The following is a 22,301-nucleotide window of genomic DNA, read 5'->3' as shown; positions in this document are numbered from 1 at the left end:
GTGGTGTAAGGCGATACATTTCCACCTTTCTCTAAAATTTCACTCTTGTTTGGCAATTTTTATGGCTTCTTTGATTACCCTATTAAATCTTTCTACCACTACATTAGGGTGATAGTGCACATTTATGTGCTTTATGACTGAACCTGCAAGAATTTCCTCCATCTCTTGTGACACTAACTGTACTTCATTGTTTGTTAAAATGGGCTCAGTTATGCCTTCCCTATAAAAAAACATCCTCATGAATCTCACCACTTGTTTCATTTCCACTTCCTGGGTGATCCTAATCTCAGGCCACCTGGAGTACAGGTCATTCAATGCTACAAAATAGAATTGCCCTGCCTTACTGCATATAGGCCCCAAAACATCCAGTGCTACTTGTTCCCATGCCTACTCTGGTGGCTCTATTATTGTTATGGGCTGGGTCCTTCTTTTGCACACTTTATCACTATTCTTACAGTCCAAATATTCGCTGATCACTCGTTCCACCTGAGTGTCCAAATCTGGCCACCAGAAGTGTAACCTAATCCTTTGCTTTGCTAATACCCAAATGCCCTTGGTGTACTAATTCCTTCACCTTACCCCTCGGCCTCACAGGCAGAATCACTTTTGAACTTCTGCACAACAGGCCATTGTAAACTGATAACTCATTTCTCAGTTCCCAATACCTTTGGTATGATGGATTCAATCCTTTGTGTTCTCCCCAAACATCCTTGATGAGTTCGCTGACATCCGTTAATTCTTTATCCTTTACACTCCGTTTCTTCCACTCATCTTCACTGACTATACCTTCTGTGATTTCAGGAACTTTAAATTCATCCATTAGTTCCTGTTGAGTTTCCAAATCCTCTACATGCTTTCTGTCTCTACCAACCTTGATAGAAAGTCAGCTACCATATTTTTAATGCCTGTTATATATTCTACTTTTAAATTGTAGTGTTGTGTCTCTTCATAAGAGCGCCAAGATGGTGGTCACACTGTGAGAGTGCTCCGGACTCCTCCGTCATCCGCTCACACCCCCGCTGGTATCGAGACCCGAGATTTCGCTCAAGCTGCAGCACTACAGTTCCCGACCTCAGTGGACCAAAATGGAGTGAACAAAGGAGGGGGCATTCGGCTTGGGCCGTGGTAGGGCCTGTCACACACTCCGGCACAGTATGGCAGCACCCTGAATAGGACTCACCTCCCCTTCAAAGGGTCAAAACGGCCTACATGCTGAGGAGCCCGGGGACCAGAGGACATGAGAGTCTCTGGCAGATCTTCCCCTGCACTGACTGAGGGTCGAGATGACTTCCGCTCTATCAGCTACAGAAGCGATTGTACTCAAGGGCCTGGGCCATGGACTCCCTCCCCCCCCACCACCACCCCTTTTCTGTGACTTAAGTGTTACAGAGCTGCTATGCCGGAGGCCTGGGGCAGCTCACATCTGCAGGAGCACACCTGGTCCCTCATCCCCTTCTGCACTGCTTCAGAGCTCTCAAGTACGGGCCTGTTTGCCCGCCTGATTGGACCATGCGGCCGAGGCCATCAATCCTCTGTGGATTGCTGACACATTAATCCACTGCCCCGGGCAGCGCAGTCTGTCGGCAAAGCAGCACCCAGAGGACTTCCTGCTGTGACGGGCAGCCCGGAAGATCTGCTGCCTTAGCCTTGACCACTAGGCAGCCGTGGAGCTGTAGATTCCTGGATGGCCGGGAGGGCCTTGACTTTTCTGACAGTGCCTGATAGAGGGACACTTTAGAGAACTGTAGTGAGAACTACCTGTTGTAGTCTGCGGAGAGGGAGAGTGGTGAAGGGCACGACCACATATAAGCCCCAGCCCCCTTGGGTGGGATTTGTTGGAGCATTGGGCACTGTGGAGGGCAGGTGGGGCCATAGTCACGTACCCCTGCCCACATCTGATCGATGTCTCTATGAGAGGCAGTCGGCAGATGATTCCATTGAGAACATTGCATGCATTCCCATCTGCCCCCTTGCAAAAGGTGAATGTGATACAGCCAACCGCTTCCTCCCGCATGAATAAACAATACAGTGGCAGACCTCACATAAGGCTAAAATTGGGTAACCACCATACCTGTACCTCCTGAAGTCCAGGACCCTGGAGTGGCCCCTGGGAGAGGGACCACAGTATTTAGTACACTTTTGCCCTGCCTCTAGAGGCTGCCAGCTTCTAATAGAACCCTGGTGAGAGCAACACCCCAACCACAGGTTGGGCAACAGGGCTGTTTCTGTATGGTCTGTGTTCTTAGGACCCTACCATTGGCAAACGAGGTTATGAGCTCCACGTTGTCCTGAGTGCAGCGGGATAGCAGGCAGTTTGGAGGAGACATCCATCTCCCATGCGTGAGGCGGCCCCAGTGACCAACTAAGGTCAACCTGCCTGGGAGTACCATCTGGGCACCTGTGCTGAAGGCCCTTCTTTTCACTTTAGCCATCACCCTCTCTCACTGAAGAAATGGGCAAGGCCAAGCTGACGCACATCACAGATGACATTCATCGCTCCCTTGACAATGGTGAATCCTTACTACTGATCCTCCTTGACCTCTCTGCGGCATTTGATACTGTCCATCATCCCACACTTCTAAACACCCTCAAAGATCGATTTGGCGTGGAAGGCACTGTTCACAAATGGTTCTGCTCATTCCTTCAAAATAGATCACAACAAATCAAGCTTAGCCACTTCCTTTCTAATCCTCAACCTGTCTCACTCGGGGTCCCTCAAGGATCCATCCTCTCCCCAACCCTTTTCAACCTTTTCATGGAACCACTCACACTCATTCTCAAACAAGCTAAAATAAGTTACCACCTCTACGCTGACGATACCCAACTATACTACAAGATCAAATCCCACAACAACATCCTTCACCTCAACGACACCCTTACTAAAGTACAAGCCTGGTTCCATCTAAACCATCTCAAACTGGACCCCAAAAAAACAGAAATCATTCTTTTCACCCCCAAAAACAATACCCTTCCCATCCAAATCTGGATCGATGACATCAAAGCTCTCCATTGCTCCCTCACCACCTCTAACTCTGTTAAATCACTTGGCATCAGCATCGACCAGAATCTGAACCTCATCCCCCACATTAAAAATGCCGCCAAAAGCGCTCTTTTCACCCTTCTCCACCTCAAGAAAGTCAAACCGTTCATTCCAGCTGATGATTTCAAAATGGTTGTCCAATCGCTAGTCCTCTCCATGATTGACTATGGTAACGCCACCCTTGCCGGCACCCCTAAATCCCATCTTGCACCGATTAAATCGGTCCTCAATCTAGCTGCCCGACTTATCTCTGACTGTAAAAGATTTGACCACATATCACCCGTACTCAAAAATCTTAATTGTCTCCCAATTGAAGGTAGATCCTCTTACAAGATTGCCTGTATCACCCACAAAGCTCTTCATCAAAATACCCCCGCCTACCTTGCAACTAAACTAAAAAAAGCAGGCTGCACCAGGTCCCTGAGAAGCACCAACTCCCTTCTCCTGATCCCACCCAGACTAAAGTGTCAAAAACTCAATCCTGTGCATTCTCTGGAAATGCTCCTACCACCTGGAACTCACTCCCCAAAGGCCTTCGCTGCAACCCCTCTTACTCTCTTTTCAAAAAAGAACTCAAACTACTTCTCCACAACAAATATTGGGGCACCTAGCATGTCCACTCTCTCTACTCTTATACCCTCCCCCCACCCTGTCAGAATTCTTCTTCTTCTCCCCTGTTAATTGTTTCGCCTGTTTTTTAATTCTAATTTTTACCTGTCTCCTACTCCCCCCTTATCATATACCTTCTTCAATACTGTATCCCGTTTTCTAACTCTGCATATACTGATATTTATTCGTATTGTGTTTAACTCTGTTGTAAAGCGCTCTGATACTCCAGGGTCCAGCAGCGCTATATAAAACTCTTGAAATAAATAAATAAATAAATAAAGAGGGCGCAACACCAGAAGAGGGGTCTCACTGTCTTTTGTATTGTGTAAAGCGCACTGCAGTCCTAAAATACTCTCACCAGTTTCTCCCAGCTGTCTAGATTATACAAGAGACACAGCTGATGGGGAACCTCTATCCCTTTCTAGCAAGACAGGGATACGATAGGGTCTTCCACGCAGGCTTCTCGTGGGGCTCCCATGAAGTGGCACTACTCCTGAACAGTTCCTTTCCCCTGACAGTTCCGAAGATGGTAGGTGACCCCCAGGACACTTCCTAGCTCTAACTATGGGAGGAGGCTTAACCTTGTTTCTGCCTATGCGCTCCCAGCAGCCCGGGATATATTAATTTAGGATCTCTCTAACATGCTAACTAAGCTTCCAGAGGGCTTGATGGTACCTTGAGGCAACTTCAATGCCGTGGTGGCTTCTTATCAGCATATCAGTTAGGTCTCCACAACAAGCCGCCTCTTGCGTACTCTACATCTTTCAGACTGGACCACCACGCTTGGAGTGTGAGATGTTTGGAGAACATGAAACTCTCGGTAAAGCCAGTACATCCACACATTACCGGCACATCATAGACAATCGAGCATAGATTACATATTTATGCCAGCCCCGGACTGCCAAACTGTCACTCATATTTAAATGATCTCTCCGGGATACATCAGATCATGCCCCCCTGTTCTTTCGACTGGGAACCCTTCAGGGGCACTGCGACCAATGTAGGGCTTAAATGCCTGGGAGATTTAGGATAAGGATAATAAACAAGTTCTTGAAACAGAAATCAAGGCCTACTTTCAACTCAATGACGGCACGGTTCAGGCACCGAGTACACTGTGGGCAGCATGTAAGGCCACCATTGGAGGCTATGAAAAAGGGTACCTTAAAAAGAAACAACAGACCCAGGACCAGTATCTCTACTAACTGGAGGCTCTGGCCCTCAGCTCAGAGGGAGGCCTCACCACCCAGAACAGTGAGGGAAGGGTTTCCCCACAACTCAACCTTGTGCGTGAGGAAATTTGCTGCATTTCACATGAGACTACAAAACAGATGTGGACAACTTCCACAGCTAGAGTCTATGACTGGGGAGACAAAAATGGTAAGCTTCTCTGCTGGCTTGCCTCCCGTCCCCTAGCCAACTGGATCATACCGGAGGTGACTGGCAGCCAAGGGCACACCCAATGCACCCTTTATGGTATTTCACACTTTTGAAGAGTATTATTAAAATCTCTACAAAGTGGTCCCACTGGCTGAACCTGAGCCCCACCTCCTACAAGACATACCTCTCCCACAACTCTCCCAAACGAAATGTCAAATGCTTGGCCAGCCAATTTCCATTGAGGAGGTAGGAGCAGCTTTCTTAGGGGTGGCATTCGGAAATACTCCGGGCCCTGACACATTTCCTACAGAATACTGCTTCATATTCTGAGAGGACCTGCACTGTACTAAGAGGCATAAAAAAAGGTACCTTCACCTCATATATCGGCATGGCCACAGTTGCAGTAATCCCCAAGTGTACAAAAATATCCCAATTCAACCCCCTCAGGTCCACACAAAAACTAATCTCAGTTGATGCTTTTTTTGCTAAGACTACTGGAGAGACCCACTCTGATACTCCTACGTCCTCAATTATACCTTCCTTTCTCAATCTCTAAAGCTCATACTTCATGTGACTCCCCTCACCTTACTTGCAACAGGTTTGACATCTTTTTTCAAAATAATGTACTGTGTATACTGTGTGAGATATCCTAACCAGTCACAAGATACTTCTGGAAACTTTCTGCCACCTGTTTTTTGATTGTCCCTTGTCATCGTCCAGTTCTACCTCCACTGTGCTAAGCTCCTCTGACACCTTCTCACCTCCTATGTGTGAGTTCTGGTTTCTTCCTTCCTTTAGCAAAATTGGAGGTGAACTATTGAGATCTAACATTACTTCTAAATCCATTTGTTGCAGCCAACTCATTTTTCTGCCTCCCCTTTGGGACTCATAGATTTTTCCGGCTGTAATCCTTCCTTTGTATTCTAGTTCTTCCACAAAATACGCTTCACACTTAATGTGTCAGCCCCTGTACGGTAATGGCCTAAAGTCTGATTTGTATAGCTTGCCCTTCCCAAAAACTTCTCTTTTTATTTATTTATTTATTTTTTATTTATTTTATAGATCCACAGCAGCAAAGTTATACATACAGAAACAATACAAATACTAGACATAACATTTTCAGGATTCAAAATAATCACAAAAAGCCCCCAAATACTTAAATCAGTCTGACGTTTTTAACCCCCTTAACCGCAAATAAGCTCCATTCTAATTTGTATAAATTATACATTCTGGCCCTGTGATCGTGGGTGAACAGCGGACTGGAAAATCAGGCGAGGAGGCCGGATATAGTGAGCGATAGTGTTTTATTAAGTTTATGCACAGTGGGTTGCGGTGACAACGGAAGAGGTCGGGTCCGATGTCGGTCCGGGTGTGTGTCTTCTTCTCTGTTCTTCCAAGTCTTCCGAGGGGTAGATGGGCGTCCGGGTCTTGCGTGTAGCCGTCTCTGGGTGGTCGGAGAACACCTCGGAGGGCAATAAGAGAAGAAATGGGAGCCGTTAGTAATTTGGACTCGTGGTCCGATCCCGTCACCGTTACCCGGTCGTGTGAGGAAACGAAAGGGGAGTGAGGGAGGTACGGGTGGAGGGAGGAATGGGCAAGTCGAGGATGGGAAAGAAAAAGAAGTGCACAGGGTGGTGGGGAGAGGGGTGCTCTTTATACAGTGCCTGGTGGATGTCTATATACAAACTGCCTAGTGCCTAATGGTGACGTGCCTAGGATAGTGGGGAACAAATTTACAACGAGAGGGGATTCCTAATATGTACACAGTGCACCTAATGTGCTCTTAAGTGGAGCTGGTACTCACGCGCTCCGCCGTAACTCTCGTCCGAGTTACGGCCGCTCTTCAGCCACCTCCGTGGGACTCCACCACTCTTCGGTCCACTCCTCGCTGTCGCCGTTCCCGTCTTCTCCGTCCGTCACCGCTCTAGCCGAAAGCTCCTGCCACGATCCTTCGACGGCGTCAGTCTCTCTCCTTCCGTCTTTTCTGTCTCCGGCCGGCTGTAGGGAGGCGGGACTTCCGGGGTCGTAGGATAGTCCTTCCGGTTCCTCGTTCCACTGGATTGGATCCTGCATGGGAGAGAGGGGCGGGATTTTGGTCGTCATGGACGCTGTTGTTGGGGACCCTTTGCGTCTACTCGGGCATGATGCGGGGCGAGGTGGCAACAGAGGTGAGGGGTTGACTCGGGGTCGGGTGTCCCGAGGAGCGGGATCACATTCCCTTCCCCTAGCTGTCTTTCTTGTACCCGGTGAGGAAACAGGGTATCGAGACAGATAATCAGCGTTACCTTGTTCTAAGCCCTTCCTGTGTACGGTTGTGAAGTGGTAGGGTTGGAGGGACAAGAACCAACGAAGGACTCGATCATTGTGCCCTTTATTCTGAGCCATCCACTCGAGGGGAGCATGATCGGTATAGATGGTGAATTGTCTCCCTTCTAAGTAATACCGGAGGCTTTCCACGGCCCATTTGATGGCAAGTGCTTCCTTCTCTACCACGGCATAGTTTTTTTCACGTGGGAACAGTTTCCTACTTAGGAAGAGAATAGGTTTCTCGTCACCCTGAGGGTTTTTTTGTGATAGGACCGCCCGAGTCCTTGTTCAGAGGCGTCTGTCTGTAGTATAAAGGGTAGGGTGTAATCAGGGCTTACTAACACAGGATGGGAGGTCCGAGCGTTTTTCAGATTTTCAGATCGGAAAACGCCTGTAGCAAGACGGTTGTGGGCGTCCTAAGAAGGGCGTCCGTTTTCACGGATTTCTTTAAAAGGTCTGTGAGGGGCGCTGCTCTTTGGGAGAAGTTGGGTACGAAGCGTCTGTAGTACCCCAATAGCCCTAGGAAAGCACGGAGGTCTCTTTTGGTCTGAGGAAAAGGGAGGGATTGGATGGCTTCAATTTTACTCTCTTGAGGTCTTATTAACCCTTCACCCAGGAGGTAACCGAGATATTTAACAGTCTGGGCGGCTAGAGTGGTTTTCGCAGGATTTATGGTGAAACCATACTTCCCCAGGGAGGTGATGACCTGTTGAAGGTGCTCTAGATGTTGGGTCCAGTGGTCACTGTAAATGACAATATCATCAAGATACGCGCCTGCATATAGTGAATGAGGCCGTAAGATTGTATTCATGGCCCGTTGGAACGTGGCTGGGGCGCCATGAAGACCGAAAGGTAGGACCAGAAATTGATATAGGCCATCAGGGGTGGAGAAGGCTGTCTTTTTTTGTCCTCTTCTCTGAGGGGGGTCTGCCAATACCCCTTACAGAGGTCTAGCGTGGAGATATATTGTGCCTTCCCTATACCTTCGACCATTTCGTCGACGCGGGGCAATGGATAGGTATCGAAAGTGGATATTTTGTTGACCTCCCTGAAATCTATACAGAAACGGACAGATCCGTCCGGCTTGGGTACCAGTACTATCGGGGAGTTCCACTCGCTTGTGGAGGGTTCGATGATTCTCATCTTTAACATCTGTTCGGTCTCATTTCGTATCACCTCTCTGCGTGCTTCAGGGATTCTGTATGGCCTTTGTCTGACTACCTTCCCGGGTACTGTTTGTATAGAGTGTTCGGTGATGGTTGTGTGTCCCGGGGAAGAGGAAAACACATGTCGTAACGGAAAAAGGACTGTCTCTAGTTCCTGTCTCTGTTGTGCCGTGATATCGTGGTCAATACAGGGGTTGAAGGAAAGGGGACCTGGGTGGTGTGCTCCCGATAAAACTGGACGAGGGCCTTCCCATTTTTTTAGAAGATTGACATGATATATTTGTGTCACCCCACGGGTATGGTCAATCTCTATCTCGTAGGTGACCGGGGTCACCTGACGCAGGATGGGATAAGGGCCCTGCCACTGTCCCAGGACTTTTTGATCAGAGGAGGGTAGCATCAATAGCACAAGATCGCCTGCTACGAAGGTCCTGGGTTTGGTGCCTTTATCGTACTGACCCTTTTGCTTGTTCTGGGCATTCTCGAGGTTCTGGCGTACTATGTCTCTAATGACTGCTAGGTGTGTTTTTAGATTCTCCATGTACTCGGGAAGAGGTCGAGTACGATCTGGTTCGGCTTCCCATGCTTCTTGGGCCATATCCAGCAGGGTACGAGGGGGTCGCCCATATAACAACTCGTAGGGCGAGTATCCGGTGCTACTCTGAGTAGCGCAACGGATGGCAAACAGGGCCAGGGGTAGCATATCCTCCCACCGTTTGGCTTCCAACCCCAGCAGTTTCTTAAGGGTCTGTTTCAGTGTGGCATTGTACCTCTCGACGAGTCCGTCGGTCTGGGGGTGGTATGCGGAAGTACGGATTTGTTTGATACCTAGGTGGGAGCAGACCTGTTTCATCAGGGCAGAGACAAAAGGGGTACCCTGATCGGTTAAGATTTCTCTGGGAAACCCCACCCGAGTAAAGACTGAAATGAGGGCCTTTGCAATGTTCTGTGTGGTGGGCTGCCGCAAGGGGAGAGCTTCAGGGAATCGGGTTGCATAGTCCACAATGACCAGGGCGTAGCGACATCCGCTGCGGGAGGGTAATAGGGGTCCAATAATGTCCATCCCTACTCTACTAAAGGGGACATCAATCACGGGAAGGGGTTGTAGCGGTGCCCTAGGGGGTCTGTATCTGCTATGTCTCTGGCATACTGGACATTCTTTACAAAACCTTTTGATGTGTTGGAAAATCCCAGGCCAGTAGAATTTATCCAAGATTGTTTGGCTAGTCTTTTCCTCTCCGAAGTGACCTCCCAGAAGGTGACTATGGGCCAGGAAGAGTACCTTCTCCTGAAAGGGACCGGGGACCAGGAGTTGGGGATTCTGTTGGTTCCCACCCTTGCGATATAATAGCCCGTTTTTCTTGAAAAAGTAGGGATCTACGATAAGGGGATCCTCTTTTTCCACAGCCCTTCCCCAGGCTTCCTGTAATAGAGGGTCTTCCTGTTGTGCTGCCCTAAATTCTCGGTCCGTGTGCCAAGGATGGTCATCCGGGATCACTGGATAAGCGCCTGTATATTCTCTTCTTTCCTTTCTTTTCTGTGCTTTGGACTTGATTGGTTTACGTGCCTGTACGGGGGAGGACATTCCATTCGGAAAGGGTGCTTCTTCCCACCAGTGGGTCAGGGACTCAGTGGTGTCTCGTAACAGTTCGGGTAGTCCTGGATAATCGCTTCCCAGAATCGCCTGTTCCGGTAGGGTGGGGATCAACCCCACAGTGAGAGCGGTACCAGGATCCTTGTCATGTCGAACCTTTACTTGGGTGGTTGGATATGTCTTGGTATCCCCGTGAACACACTGAATGGCTACCGTGTTGGACGAAGGTTTAATAGGGTGTGATAAAGCCTGAGGTCTTATGACGCTCTGTCGACACCCGGTGTCTGTTAGGGCCATTAGGGTTTGTCCATCAAAACTCACTGGACATCGAAACGGAGGGGGGGTGGTCCCTGGTACGGAACACACGTAGTTACGTGCCAGACCAACTTCCATCGGTTCTTCTTTGTGCGGACATACTCTGGCAATGTGACCGAATCCGCCACAGCTGTAGCATTGTGGTCTAGGATTGACAGGACGTGGTATCATTGGAGCTGGGAACACAAGTGGTGGGTCAGGCCTTCTGGGAACAGCGGGACGAGGAGGTCGGGGACCGGTAGGAGGGTGTGATCTGTGGGAGTGATCCTCTCTTCCCCTTTGAACTTCCTGGGCCCGGCTATAGGCGCTTGCAATTTCGATTGCCGTGTCCAAGGTCAGGTTGGCATGCTGGCACACCCATCTTTGGGTGTTTGGATGCAGGGATGATAGAAATTGTTCCAGGTATATCTTTTCTAGAATGTTCTCTTTAGTGAAGGTATCTGGTTTTAGCCAGCGATTGGTTAAGTCTTTTATACGGAAGGAGAGGGCTCGAGGGGTCTCTTGGGGACCTTCCTTTACCTGTCGTAGTCGTACTCGGTACGTTTCCTCGTCAATACCCAGCCGTTCAAGGATGCATTTCTTCACGTCTGCATATGGGGTGTTGCCCTGAATGTTCGCTTGTTGGTAGGCGGCCTGTAGATCCCCTGTTAGCAGAGGTCCGAGATAATGAGCCCATCGATCGGCAGGCCAGGTGGCCGCCTGTGCTAACCTTTCAAAGTTAGTAAAAAAGAAGTCAGGGTCCTCCCCCGGCACATACTTCTGAAGAACCACCGACGGGAGGGAGGACATCGGTCTCGGTTGACCTAAGACATCGGTCAATTTCCCCATGGCTTGTTCATGGGTTGTTCCCTGTCCCTTTAAGACATCATGGAGTTGTCCACGGTCATCCTCCGCTGTCTTTAGGAACTGCTCCATTAGTTTGCCCAGCTGTTCCTGGGACTCCGCCATCCTCTTCATCACGGCCTCCATACCTCCAGGTAATCCCACTTCTGACACCAGATGTGATCGTGGGTGAACAGCGGACTGGAAAATCAGGCGAGGAGGCCGGATATAGTGAGCGATAGTGTTTTATTAAGTTTATGCACAGTGGGTTGCGGTGACAACGGAAGAGGTCGGGTCCGATGCCGGTCCGGGTGTGTGTCTTCTTCTCTGTTCTTCCAAGTCTTCCGAGGGGTAGATGGGCGTCCTGGTCTTGCGTGTAGCCGTCTCTGGGTGGTCGGAGAACACCTCGGAGGGCAATAAGAGAAGAAATGGGAGCCGTTAGTAATTTGGACTCGTGGTCCGATCCCGTCACCGTTACCCGGTCGTGTGAGGAAACGAAAGGGGAGTGAGGGAGGTACGGGTGGAGGGAGGAACGGGCAAGTCGAGGATGGGAAAGAAAAAGAAGTGCACAGGGTGGTGGGGAGAGGGGTGCTCTTTATACAGTGCCTGGTGGATGTCTATATACAAACTGCCTAGTGCCTAATGGTGACGTGCCTAGGATAGTGGGGAACACATTTACAACGAGAGGGGATTCCTACTATGTACACAGTGCACCTAATGTGCTCTTAAGTGGAGCTGGTACTCACGCGCTCCGCCGTAACTCTCGTCCGAGTTACGGCCGCTCTTCAGCCACCTCCGTGGGACTCCACCACTCTTCGGTCCACTCCTCGCTGTCGCCGTTCCCGTCTTCTCCGTCCATCACCGCTCTAGCCGAAAGCTCCTGCCACGATCCTTCGACGGCGTCAGTCTCTCTCCTTCCGTCTTTTCTGTCTCCGGCCGGCTGTAGGGAGGCGGGACTTCCGGGGTCGTAGGATAGTCCTTCCGGTTCCTCGTTCCACTGGATTGGATCCTGCATGGGAGAGAGGGGCGGGATTTCGGTCGTCATGGACGCTGTTGTTGGGGACCCTTTGCGTCTACTCGGGCATGATGCGGGGCGAGGTGGCAACAGAGGTGAGGGGTTGACTCGGGGTCGGGTGTCCCGAGGAGCGGGATCACAGGCCCTCTTTAACTCAAATGCTGGGGGTTCTCTTTGCAGCCATTCAGAAGCTATACAGAGACGAGCAACAGTCATCGCAATAAAAATCAAGTGTCGATGTTTATGAAATACATTTGGCTACTGTCAGGCCCCATCCCTAGCAACATCATCACATGAGTAATATTCAACAGGCTTTTCACAATCATAGAGAAAAATTTCTCTATCTCTGATATGAATCTGGATAATTTACTGCAGCTGAAAAAAACATTAAAGCTGTCAGCATTATCTCCCCCACACAGCAAAAGCATTTTCCATCAAACCCAGCCCCCCATTTGGACATTCGAGCAGGGGTATACTACAAGTCAAATATCGTTTTTAAAATTTGCACTTTCAAGTTGGCCGACAATAATATATCCCTAGATCTAACTAAAGCCTTCTCAATAGATATATATTCTGCTCGCCCAGGGTTACAGACCATTATGTTTATCAAGATCATCCGATCTATACGACAATAGCAATAACTGATACAACACTCCAATTTTCACCTGTCGTCTAACTAGCTCGATAAGTGGGTTGGATACAAAAATAGCCTTTGTCCGTGTTAACAAATCCCGAATCTGAAGACATTTGAAAAACTGAAATTTGGACAGATTATATTGTTTAACTAATTCTTCAAAAGACATAAGCACTCCCCCAACAGAAAAGAAGTCCCCTAGTTTATTAATGCCTTTGTTTCTCCAACCTTGCACTATATTGTCCCCAAAAATAGAAGGGAAAATCTTGGAGGAATTTAAGGTGGTATAATACGATATTTTCTCCAGGGAGTCTAATTTTCCTATTCTCGTTCATGCTTTGAAAGCACTATCCAAAACGTTGAACTGTGTACGCTTGAAGTAACTCCCATAAACTTCTCTAAACAGACATTGTCTAGCGACCGGGCCCAATAATATTAAAAAAATCGTCGGAGACTCAGCAATGCTCTTAGTTCCCTCCCCGGTTAATAAAACCCGCATTTTTAACAAAAAACATGTATAAAAATACAAAGTGAAATTGGGTATAGCTAGTCCCCCTCTCTCAACCGGCAACGTCATAAATCTCATTGCACGTCTGGATTTGCCAGGGGCCCAAATAAACTTCGCACAGATTGATTGAAGATATTGTAACTGGGGACCGGCCACTTCCAACGGAATTGACCGAAATAAATATAAGACTTTGGGAACGATATTCATTTTTATAATATTACTCCATCCAATTACCGTTAAGTGTGGACGCCCCCATTTATCTAGTCATTCCCGAACACTTTGTAACAATGTATTCCAATTAGAATCAATCAAACCTCAGACATAGATGCCCTTACTTTAATACCCAGGTAGATCCCCTCTTTTACTACTTTGGCATCTAGGAAAATTATACTTTCTGAGCAGAGAATTTGTGTTTTGGCAACATTAAGTTTATAACCAGATGTTTGGCCGAACACTATCGCTAATCGCTCAGTCTCTGGGAGTGCCAGAGAGGGGTCCACCGTAGTTACGGCAATATCGTCCCCATATCCCAAAACGGAAAATAAGTAGTTATGAGCAAAAAAGGCTTGATACGGGGATTATTAGCTCAGGAAGGTTGTCTAATGATGATATCTAGAGGGATTACAATGTGTTCACTAAATGTCTCTGGTCTTAATAATTGGGCAAAGTGGAAGAGGGTAGCCGCTGAATTATGATTAATTCGGCCAGACCTGGTGTGCATTCAACAGATACATATACCTTGGTCCAAACGGAATACTTTAAATGAGCTGATATTGCTGATATCGGCTTCTCTGCAAACTGGTAGGACTCAGGGTGTTGCTATTTTAGCCAAATTAAATGTATTTACTATTGGTCGTACCCTAGCTGATAAGCATGGCCGTTGGGTTATAACTGAGTTTGGGTTTGGGGAGTGTAAGATTGCGGTCTGTAACATCTATGGTTCTAACCTTAATGAGGCGGAAGCCTATAGGATTTGATAATCTGTGGGGATATCAATATCAATTTGTCCAATCAAGCGCTCCAGGATGGACCCCATAAATATAAGGGGCGGAAACCACAGGTTTTCAAAGTGCTTTATAATTTAGTCAGTGATCACTGGCTAGTTGATGTGTGGGGTAAGCTAAAGAGCTCGAATTTGGGCTACACGTTTTATTCCTTTCCCCACAAAAAGCTAGTTCAATTGGAATATTTTTTTGCACCTTCCCCTTTTTTAGTAGCTGCCTCCATTCAATTGTATCCGAGGATTTCATCTGATCACGCCCCCATTGTTTTGGAATTAAGTTTGCCAAGCTGGAAGGCTCAACCCCATTCTTTTTCGTTTGATCGGAAGCACTGTTTAAATGATGAGTTTAAAGAATATTTGAGTGTTTGGATGAATGATTTGTTTGGTAATAACAGACAGTCGGCACACATCACCACCATTTGGGACACATTTAAGGCTTGCTTTCGGGGAGAAGTATTTAGCTTTGGATTTTATCAACAAAGAAAAATCAAATCTGAATTATTGTGCTACTATGATGCTTTGAGAAAGGCGGAGGGTGCCTTAACTATAGGTATAGCTTTGCAAGAAAATAACATCCTAGATTTAGAGAACACTGTTGCCAAATCCCGGGCACAAATTCAGGGGTTATGGAATCAGGAGAATGCTAAAAAGTATTTAATATTTAAGAGGCAAATTCATGAATACGGGGAGACAATTGGTAGACGCTTGGCATTATGGCTGCGTATGAAAGAATCCGCACGATCTATTCCTTCATTGCAGGATCAGAGTGATTCACAACAGATACTCTCCATTTTTCATTGGTTTTATACTGACTTATATGCACAGAAGGGAGGAACAGAGGGTGCTGAAAGTGTATTCTTGCAAGAGGGAATATCACACTTAGATCTGTTGGCAGCAGAACAACTTGATACACCAATTACTATGGTAGAAGTAGAAAGTGCGGTCAACTGTCTGGCCCTAGGAAAAGCGACAGGCCCTAATAAGATTCCTGCAGAGGTTTATAAGGTTTTTCACCAAAAACTTCTCATTGTAGAATTCTTTAGGGATCAACATAATCTTTGCCCCTGAGTTAAACAACATTTTTACTCCATGACCATTCACATATACTATGTTCTCTGGGCCATGTCCTTTACTTTTCTCACTCATTTGCAGATCAATTTCTCCTACCTGCAACTTATCATACTCATATTCATCTTGATATTCCTTGTCAATGCCCACATCCATCACTTTTGTGCTCTTGTTCTTGACCTACACACCTTTGCGTAGCAGCCTTTGACTCCACATGACTTGCACACAACCCCCAAAGCAGGACACTTCCTATCATTGGCCATGGGACCAACTACCCCACACCTGAAGTATTTTCCCATGATTCTTTTCTTCAGAGTGCTCTCAATTTTGGATTTTACAATGAAGTGTACCCATTCTCTTGGTGTGTGAACGTCTTCTTTGTTGTTATCTTTCTTAGTTATGTCCACATATACTAGCAATTTTTTTTGTATGCACTGAGTATTACCTCATCTTACTTGGGCTCATCCCTTTGCCATATTTCATCTCTTACCCTCTCTATGCTACTCCCCAGCATAAATTGGTCAATGATTCGATCTTTCTCACTACCTTAAAATTTGCATGTGGACGACAAGTCTCCAAAGTGTGAGATTTAGTTTCCCACTGACATCTGTGCCTGTTGTATTCTTCTTCCTAAGCGATAACTCTCTAATATTATCCTGACCTTAGGCAAATAATGCTTGACAAGTTTTTTGATGCACACTTCAAACTTATTCAGTTCTTCTCCTTTCTCTTCGCCCAGCTCCGGAAGATGTTCAAACACCTCTTATCCCTCTGGACCCAAACAATGTAGTAGTAAATAAGTTTTTCTTTCCACACTTAGAGTTTCACCGAACACCTTTGCATAGTGTGAAAACACCTTCTTCCACTTTGACTATTGTAAATTTGGTTACCCTGGTGACGTAAAAAAACAGAGGAGGAGTTACATCCATTGTAGAATGGGGGGCTATTATTATAGCTTATGGCATTCGTCAACTCAAGTATGCATGTCACTGATTGGCAGATACCTACAGTCAGCACACAAACATCAATAGACGTGACGTCACGTGACCGTACATCACCACCACTGTCTCTGCAGTAAGGAGGATCCCCAGGAACACAAGCAATGCAGTGCATGGAGCAATCAAACAACTGTGCAGTGTAACAAGATAAGTGCCTCTGTATGAGCTACCCTGCGCAATGTATATCTGCTTGGGATTATGATTAAATAGATAATACTCTGTAAAGACACACTGCACAATAGAATTTTTGTTTCTGACAGAACGCGTGGACGCATGTCATGCAGCCTTTATTCCTCTTGCGCCGGCTTCTCTTCTTTTGCAGCGCTCTCTTGTGCCCAACCACGCGCTCCCTTTCAATCATGCAACCCCCCCCCCTCCCCCCACTAAGGGCAAGTGTTGGCCTCTCAACTCAAAGCAGTCAGACATCAGCAATTACAGGCAAACCTAGTCCAGATAAATTCTGACCCTTGCTGACACATACTTGCTCAGCGAGCGTCACACCCACCTCTGTCTTTTTTTTAAATTACAGCTGTGCACTCATTCCATGAATTACAGACCTGAAAGTTATGGCTCTGTTGCTTCACTTTTATCTGTCTCTCATGAAGCAGGTGTCCTTTGTTTTCTGTACGCCGCTGCACTTTCTAGAGATGCTGCTTTGTTTTTGGGTCACTTGCATGCAAACGACTTAGGAGATGGGCGCTGATAGAGGTGTAACTCCAACACACTGATGAAGTTAAGATTTGGTAATTAGGTTCTAAGTAAATACACCTCAACCACTCAGCGTATGAGCTGCCTCTTTGCTTCACTCCTAATTCGACCGCCGTTCCATGGCACCGGCAGTCCTCACCTTCAACGGCCCTCACATTCTACATTCTATTAGATATCCTAGATACTACAGAAACGTAATAGGATATTGTAGTGTTTGTACAGTCAACCATTACTTGTAGTTAGTATTTCCCAATCATATTGCCCTGCAGCCCTGTGTCTCTTTGTCTGATGGTTCCTTGAATCAACTCAGGAATACCTGTATTTGGTGGCCTATGACTGTGCATCTACAACTCAAGTATCACTTTTCTCCTCTATCAAAGAATCATCTGAAGAACTTAAACACAACATTCAGTTGTGTTTTTCAACCTCCCTACTAACCCATTATAAGCAAGAACCATGGCAAAATGTAGTTCCCCTGGTGTTGTTCTCTTGCAGTGTATGAGCAGGTGCCTTTCCAGCCCGCCCGACCCTACAAAATACAGCACATCCTGATCAGCTAGTGTCCATGGTGTGTATTCCAGAGATAGCTCCTCTATTACCTGCACAAACCATAAGCATCCATATTTTCACCCATTTCTTTAAATCTCCTCACTCCACTTAATAAGAAAGAGGGAGCATGTCCCTTCCCACATTATCTTCAATCTGCTCTCTCTGTATGTAACACATTCTATACAAGTATATCAAAACATGAGACTTAAACTTTTATGTGACAGTGACATGATTTTCGCTCTACCATCACAGCCCAGCACTTCAAGTATCACAATCTGCTCTGCCACCTATTGCTGTTTTCACCAGCACTACTGCAGTGTCTACCGTCTTCTCATACTCCTGATCCGGTTGCATGTTCTTCTTGGATAATGTGCCATGTAGAAAGATTACTTCAATCCCACTACCCACGGCTTATGCTTCATTCTTTCAAATGACTTATGGTAACACTGGATTTATTGTGTAAAATCGGGAAAGACCAAGATCCTCTTGATTTCTTACTGTGGGGCTCCAACTCTATCAACATGCTACTGAATTGCATATCTATCTCTCTAGATAAACAAAGTGTAATCAAGGCTTTTGGTGGTGCCCCCAGCACTCTGTTCACTTGCTCAGCAGAAAAAAATGTCAACAGGCCACTTGGGTTAAGATCTCACATTATCCAATCCTCAAATGAAAGCCTTGCTGGACAGATCTTCCACCATCTCTGGGTATCCCACAAACAGCAGGTTTTTCCACCTGGACCTGTCATTTGCATAATCTACTTTGTCCTCCAGGGTACGGCGCTGTTGTTCCCAGTATCACAATCTGTGATGTTCTCTCCTTAGTTTCCTGGCTTTGTTGTGCCCCTATGGATACGCTGAATTGTCCTTGCCAGCTGTTGCCTTATAATGGTGTATTTTGTTACTCTGAAGTGGCTTGCTTGTCTTGTTTGTCCCCATTGCTTTGCTGATCGCTAGCTTCCATTTTACAATCTGATACATTACTGTTTTGCATCACTGGTGCCACCGACTGTTTACTCGTCTCACCCAGTATCCCTCATGCACAGTAATGCTCTTCCACTTAGAGGACCAGCTGTCTACATTGTCTTTAGGTCACTGCTCATGAGATTTATGGGTCCTTCCCTTTTCGGTTCTACTACCCGCTACATCCTCACCAAGAAGGTACCCTCAGTAATGTTGATCAGGACCCTTCGCTCTGTGACTGCCCAAGATCTTTGTGTACCAGTGACTGAGTGCCTCTGTTTAGCAACCAGTCAAATAAAGCCAGACTTTCTTTGAACAGTCCAGAATTACGTCACCCCCACTGTGCAAGGGGGCCATTCCCAGCCACCCTTCTTTATTTTGCTGTGACACTCAAAATCAATTGCACCAATAGTGGTCCTCTACTTCATTCAAGGCACTGACATGACAGCGATCTTTTGCCTTTTGCAAGGGAACCCTCTCCTGTCAGTGTATTACACAATATGCTCCATAACATGAGCAATGGTGCTGTAGACTCACTTGTTCCCACTAGCCTAGTATAGTTGTGTGCGGTGGCTGTCTCAAATTGCAGCAGCTTCCTCCGCATCTCTGCTTTGCTACAACAGGATTTCAGTTTCCTTGTCTGTCTTTTACAGACCTGTACTTGCAATAATGTTTTGAAATTGGAAGAAGGCAGGGTGTTTTAAGGATCCTACAGAGAGCGGATAGAGGGTTGTCTTACAGTAAACATTAGATTATCTTGTCGAGCAAAATTTCATCCATGCTATGTTATTGGCATTCCTCCAATGTGTGGCTCCAGGGAAAGATGAGAGCTAAGAGCGCATGCAAGTATCAAATAACCAAGGTGAGCCAGCAGGAGAAAACCAAAAGGAATACTCTCACAAGTTTGGGTATGCTGGGATCAAGAGATTCTCTAATGCCTTTGGTTAGCAATTGTGAACTTTATTTGTCAGGAATCACCTCACATTCTTAGCCCTTCTATCCTGGGTTGAGGGCATCTGTAGTTAAATTTAGCAATGCTGCAGTCTTTCTCCATCTGTATTGTGTTTTGGTCCGTCATAATCTAACTTCAATTGCTTCTGATATGGTCACCTGCATTTCGCGACCTGTGTGCTCTGCCATAGTTAAATGATTTGGTTTAACCCCTTGATTGGCTCACTCAGATGTTTCAATTGGTTCGTATCTGTACCACAGTACTCTTACAAAAAAGGTATTGCCCAGGCTAACATTTTCTAGAAAAATGACTTGAGGCCCTCTATATAACATAAAGGGCCTGATTTAGAACTTGGTGGATGGGTTACTCCGTCACAACGGTGACAGATATCCCCACTCCTGAAATATAAATCCCATAGGATATAATGAGATTTATATTTCGCCGGATGGGATATCAGTCGTCAGTGTGACGGAGTTAGCCATCCGCCAAGATCTAAATCAAGCCTATAGTCAGCTCAGACTTTGTATTTCTACAAACACATATGGATCCAAAGCTAAATGGGAACTGTCTGTAGTGAGTTTTATCATGTTTTTGACCACTCTTAATACTTTTTAGGTCATTTTCATACACTCACCAACAAAGCTCTCCCTTTATTACGAATGGTTAAGTTCATTGGTTTGCAGACCTTCATCTTAGCTGAGGCTGACATTTTCAAACTCCTTAGTGTATGTATTGGCATTTATATAGCGCACTACTTACCCGTAGGGTCCCAAGGCGCTTCGACCGCTGCGAAACCCTTCCTGGCTTCCCTGAGAGATGGTCCCTTAATGGGTATCTCCAGGGTGAGACCAGGCATCCCCGGCGGTCTGGTGGGGCCATTAGTGAAGATGAGGCAAGCTAATGCCCAGAGTTGCCGAGTGTGATCGCTGATCAGAGTGGGCACCGAGGCAAGAGAATTATCGAGTCCGCTGACCCTGGTCCAGAAACCTGCCGCGCCGGGAATCAAACCCTGGTCCCAGGCCGTCCTCTGCTCTCGGGTCTGCCGCCTCTAACCAGTGAGCCACACTACTTCAGTGGGGTAACTGACACCTGGAGAGACTGCATTTATTAGGTTTGAATTACTGGAAACTAACATGTTAATCCATTATATAAAACACAAGTGTAGCAATCATGAATATCATCCTGGCAGAGAAGTTGTAGCAGCACAGATGAAGCAGCTTACTTTTCCTTAGAAGGACAACACAAATACATTTAATTATTGTATCAAGGAAAGAGGCTAGGAACACTCTTTGGATCCTTATCCGGAAAACATTAAATCTAAGTTGATTAACCACCTATTCAATGGTTTAATAAAATATAAAAAGCCCTGAAAGCTAGGTATGGCACAGCAGTATTCATGTGTATGCCAAGTAATGTGAGTTTTGTACAATTGCATGAAGGAAAGTGTCATAGCTTTTAATGAAACCTTTGTGGTTCTGTTACCCTTGTCTGACATGGAAGTGTAAATTGGGGCGACAATGTATCTTTACAACTGTATCTAAAATGCATATGGCTGTATCATATTTAGCTAATTATTGATTTTTTTTATTTAAAGGACTTCTCTAGAAATTCAACATATTCTCCTTTACAAGTCTTGATTCTGACATTCATCACCTACATAGGCTGTGGCCTTTCTGCAATTTTCCTTGCCATCACTCTTGTGACATATATAGCATTTGAGTAAGTATCTCTGCAATTTCACTTACTTAACTGTTATGTCAATGGCTGCTGCATGTGCCATAAATGAGAGGTTATGACCTGGGGTGTGAATAACAGGATTGTTAACCAGAGAGAAACCAGTGGATGAACTCCCACAAATTCAAGAAACCCACTACCAAAGACAAAATAGCAGGTTGAAATTATTGATCCTTAACCTACACTTTGAAGCTGCAGCTAAATGGGACAGGCTTCCTTTAAAGAAAATGTGTGTAAAGTATTTAAGCAGCATCAAAAGAGCATTAAAATTAGTAAATTAGACTCATTCAATTCCCAAACCAATTTAATAAAAATAAGAAAAATATACTGATTAAAACAATACAAAAATTGCATCATGCAGAATGCACTATTTCATCCTTTCAGACTGTGCATTTAATACCATGGATGCAGTAGAAGTGCATTAACTAAAATAAACTACATCTCCCATAACCCCTACAAAATAGTCTAAAACTTTTCTATTTTAGGTAAAACATAGCTTCTGTCCAAAAAGTATGGTCTTACTAGTAGTAGCAGTTGATATTTATAACTAATGGCTGTTAATACTTATATGATCCGCGGGAGTCCCTCCCCCCCCTACAAAGTCATAATGGTAGGAATTCTAACACCCTGGCACAAGGACTGCACCAATGTAACAATAGGAATTAGAAATCGAGTTGGACTGTAATCTTGAACAACCCACTGAGCAGTACTTCACAGGAAATGTTTACTGGTAAAAGTAGACCCACAAGACGATTTCAGAGACAACTAGATCGCCAAACCTTCTTTCGCAAATGAATAACACACACAAAACAGCACTAAAAACAGGATAGGTACTTTAAAATATTTGTTTTAAAATTCTATGCTAGTGAATAAAATATGAAAGGCAACCACACAGAATGTAAAAAGGAATGCCACAAAGCATGTTATGGTCAATAAAAAC

General features: G+C 45.9%; 1 protein-coding gene across 4 annotated transcripts in view; it reads left to right on the top strand.

The window, feature by feature from the left end:
• The window catches only part of ADGRG2 (adhesion G protein-coupled receptor G2), a 988,790-nt gene that overhangs the window by 812,605 nt on the left and 153,884 nt on the right, over positions 1 to 22,301 (top strand). For all 4 annotated transcript variants that reach the window (XM_086934346.1, XM_086934348.1, XM_086934347.1 and 1 more), the window contains one exon: positions 21,222 to 21,346. In XM_086934346.1, the coding sequence (XP_086790472.1) occupies positions 21,222 to 21,346 (125 nt within the window). The remainder of the gene's footprint in view (positions 1 to 21,221; positions 21,347 to 22,301) is intronic.

The sequence above is a fragment of the Lissotriton vulgaris genome, chromosome 8 (assembly GCF_964263255.1).
Source record: "Lissotriton vulgaris chromosome 8, aLisVul1.2, whole genome shotgun sequence".
NCBI classification, from domain to species: domain Eukaryota; kingdom Metazoa; phylum Chordata; class Amphibia; order Caudata; family Salamandridae; genus Lissotriton; species Lissotriton vulgaris.
This window is presented reverse-complemented; position numbering and strand designations above follow the sequence as displayed.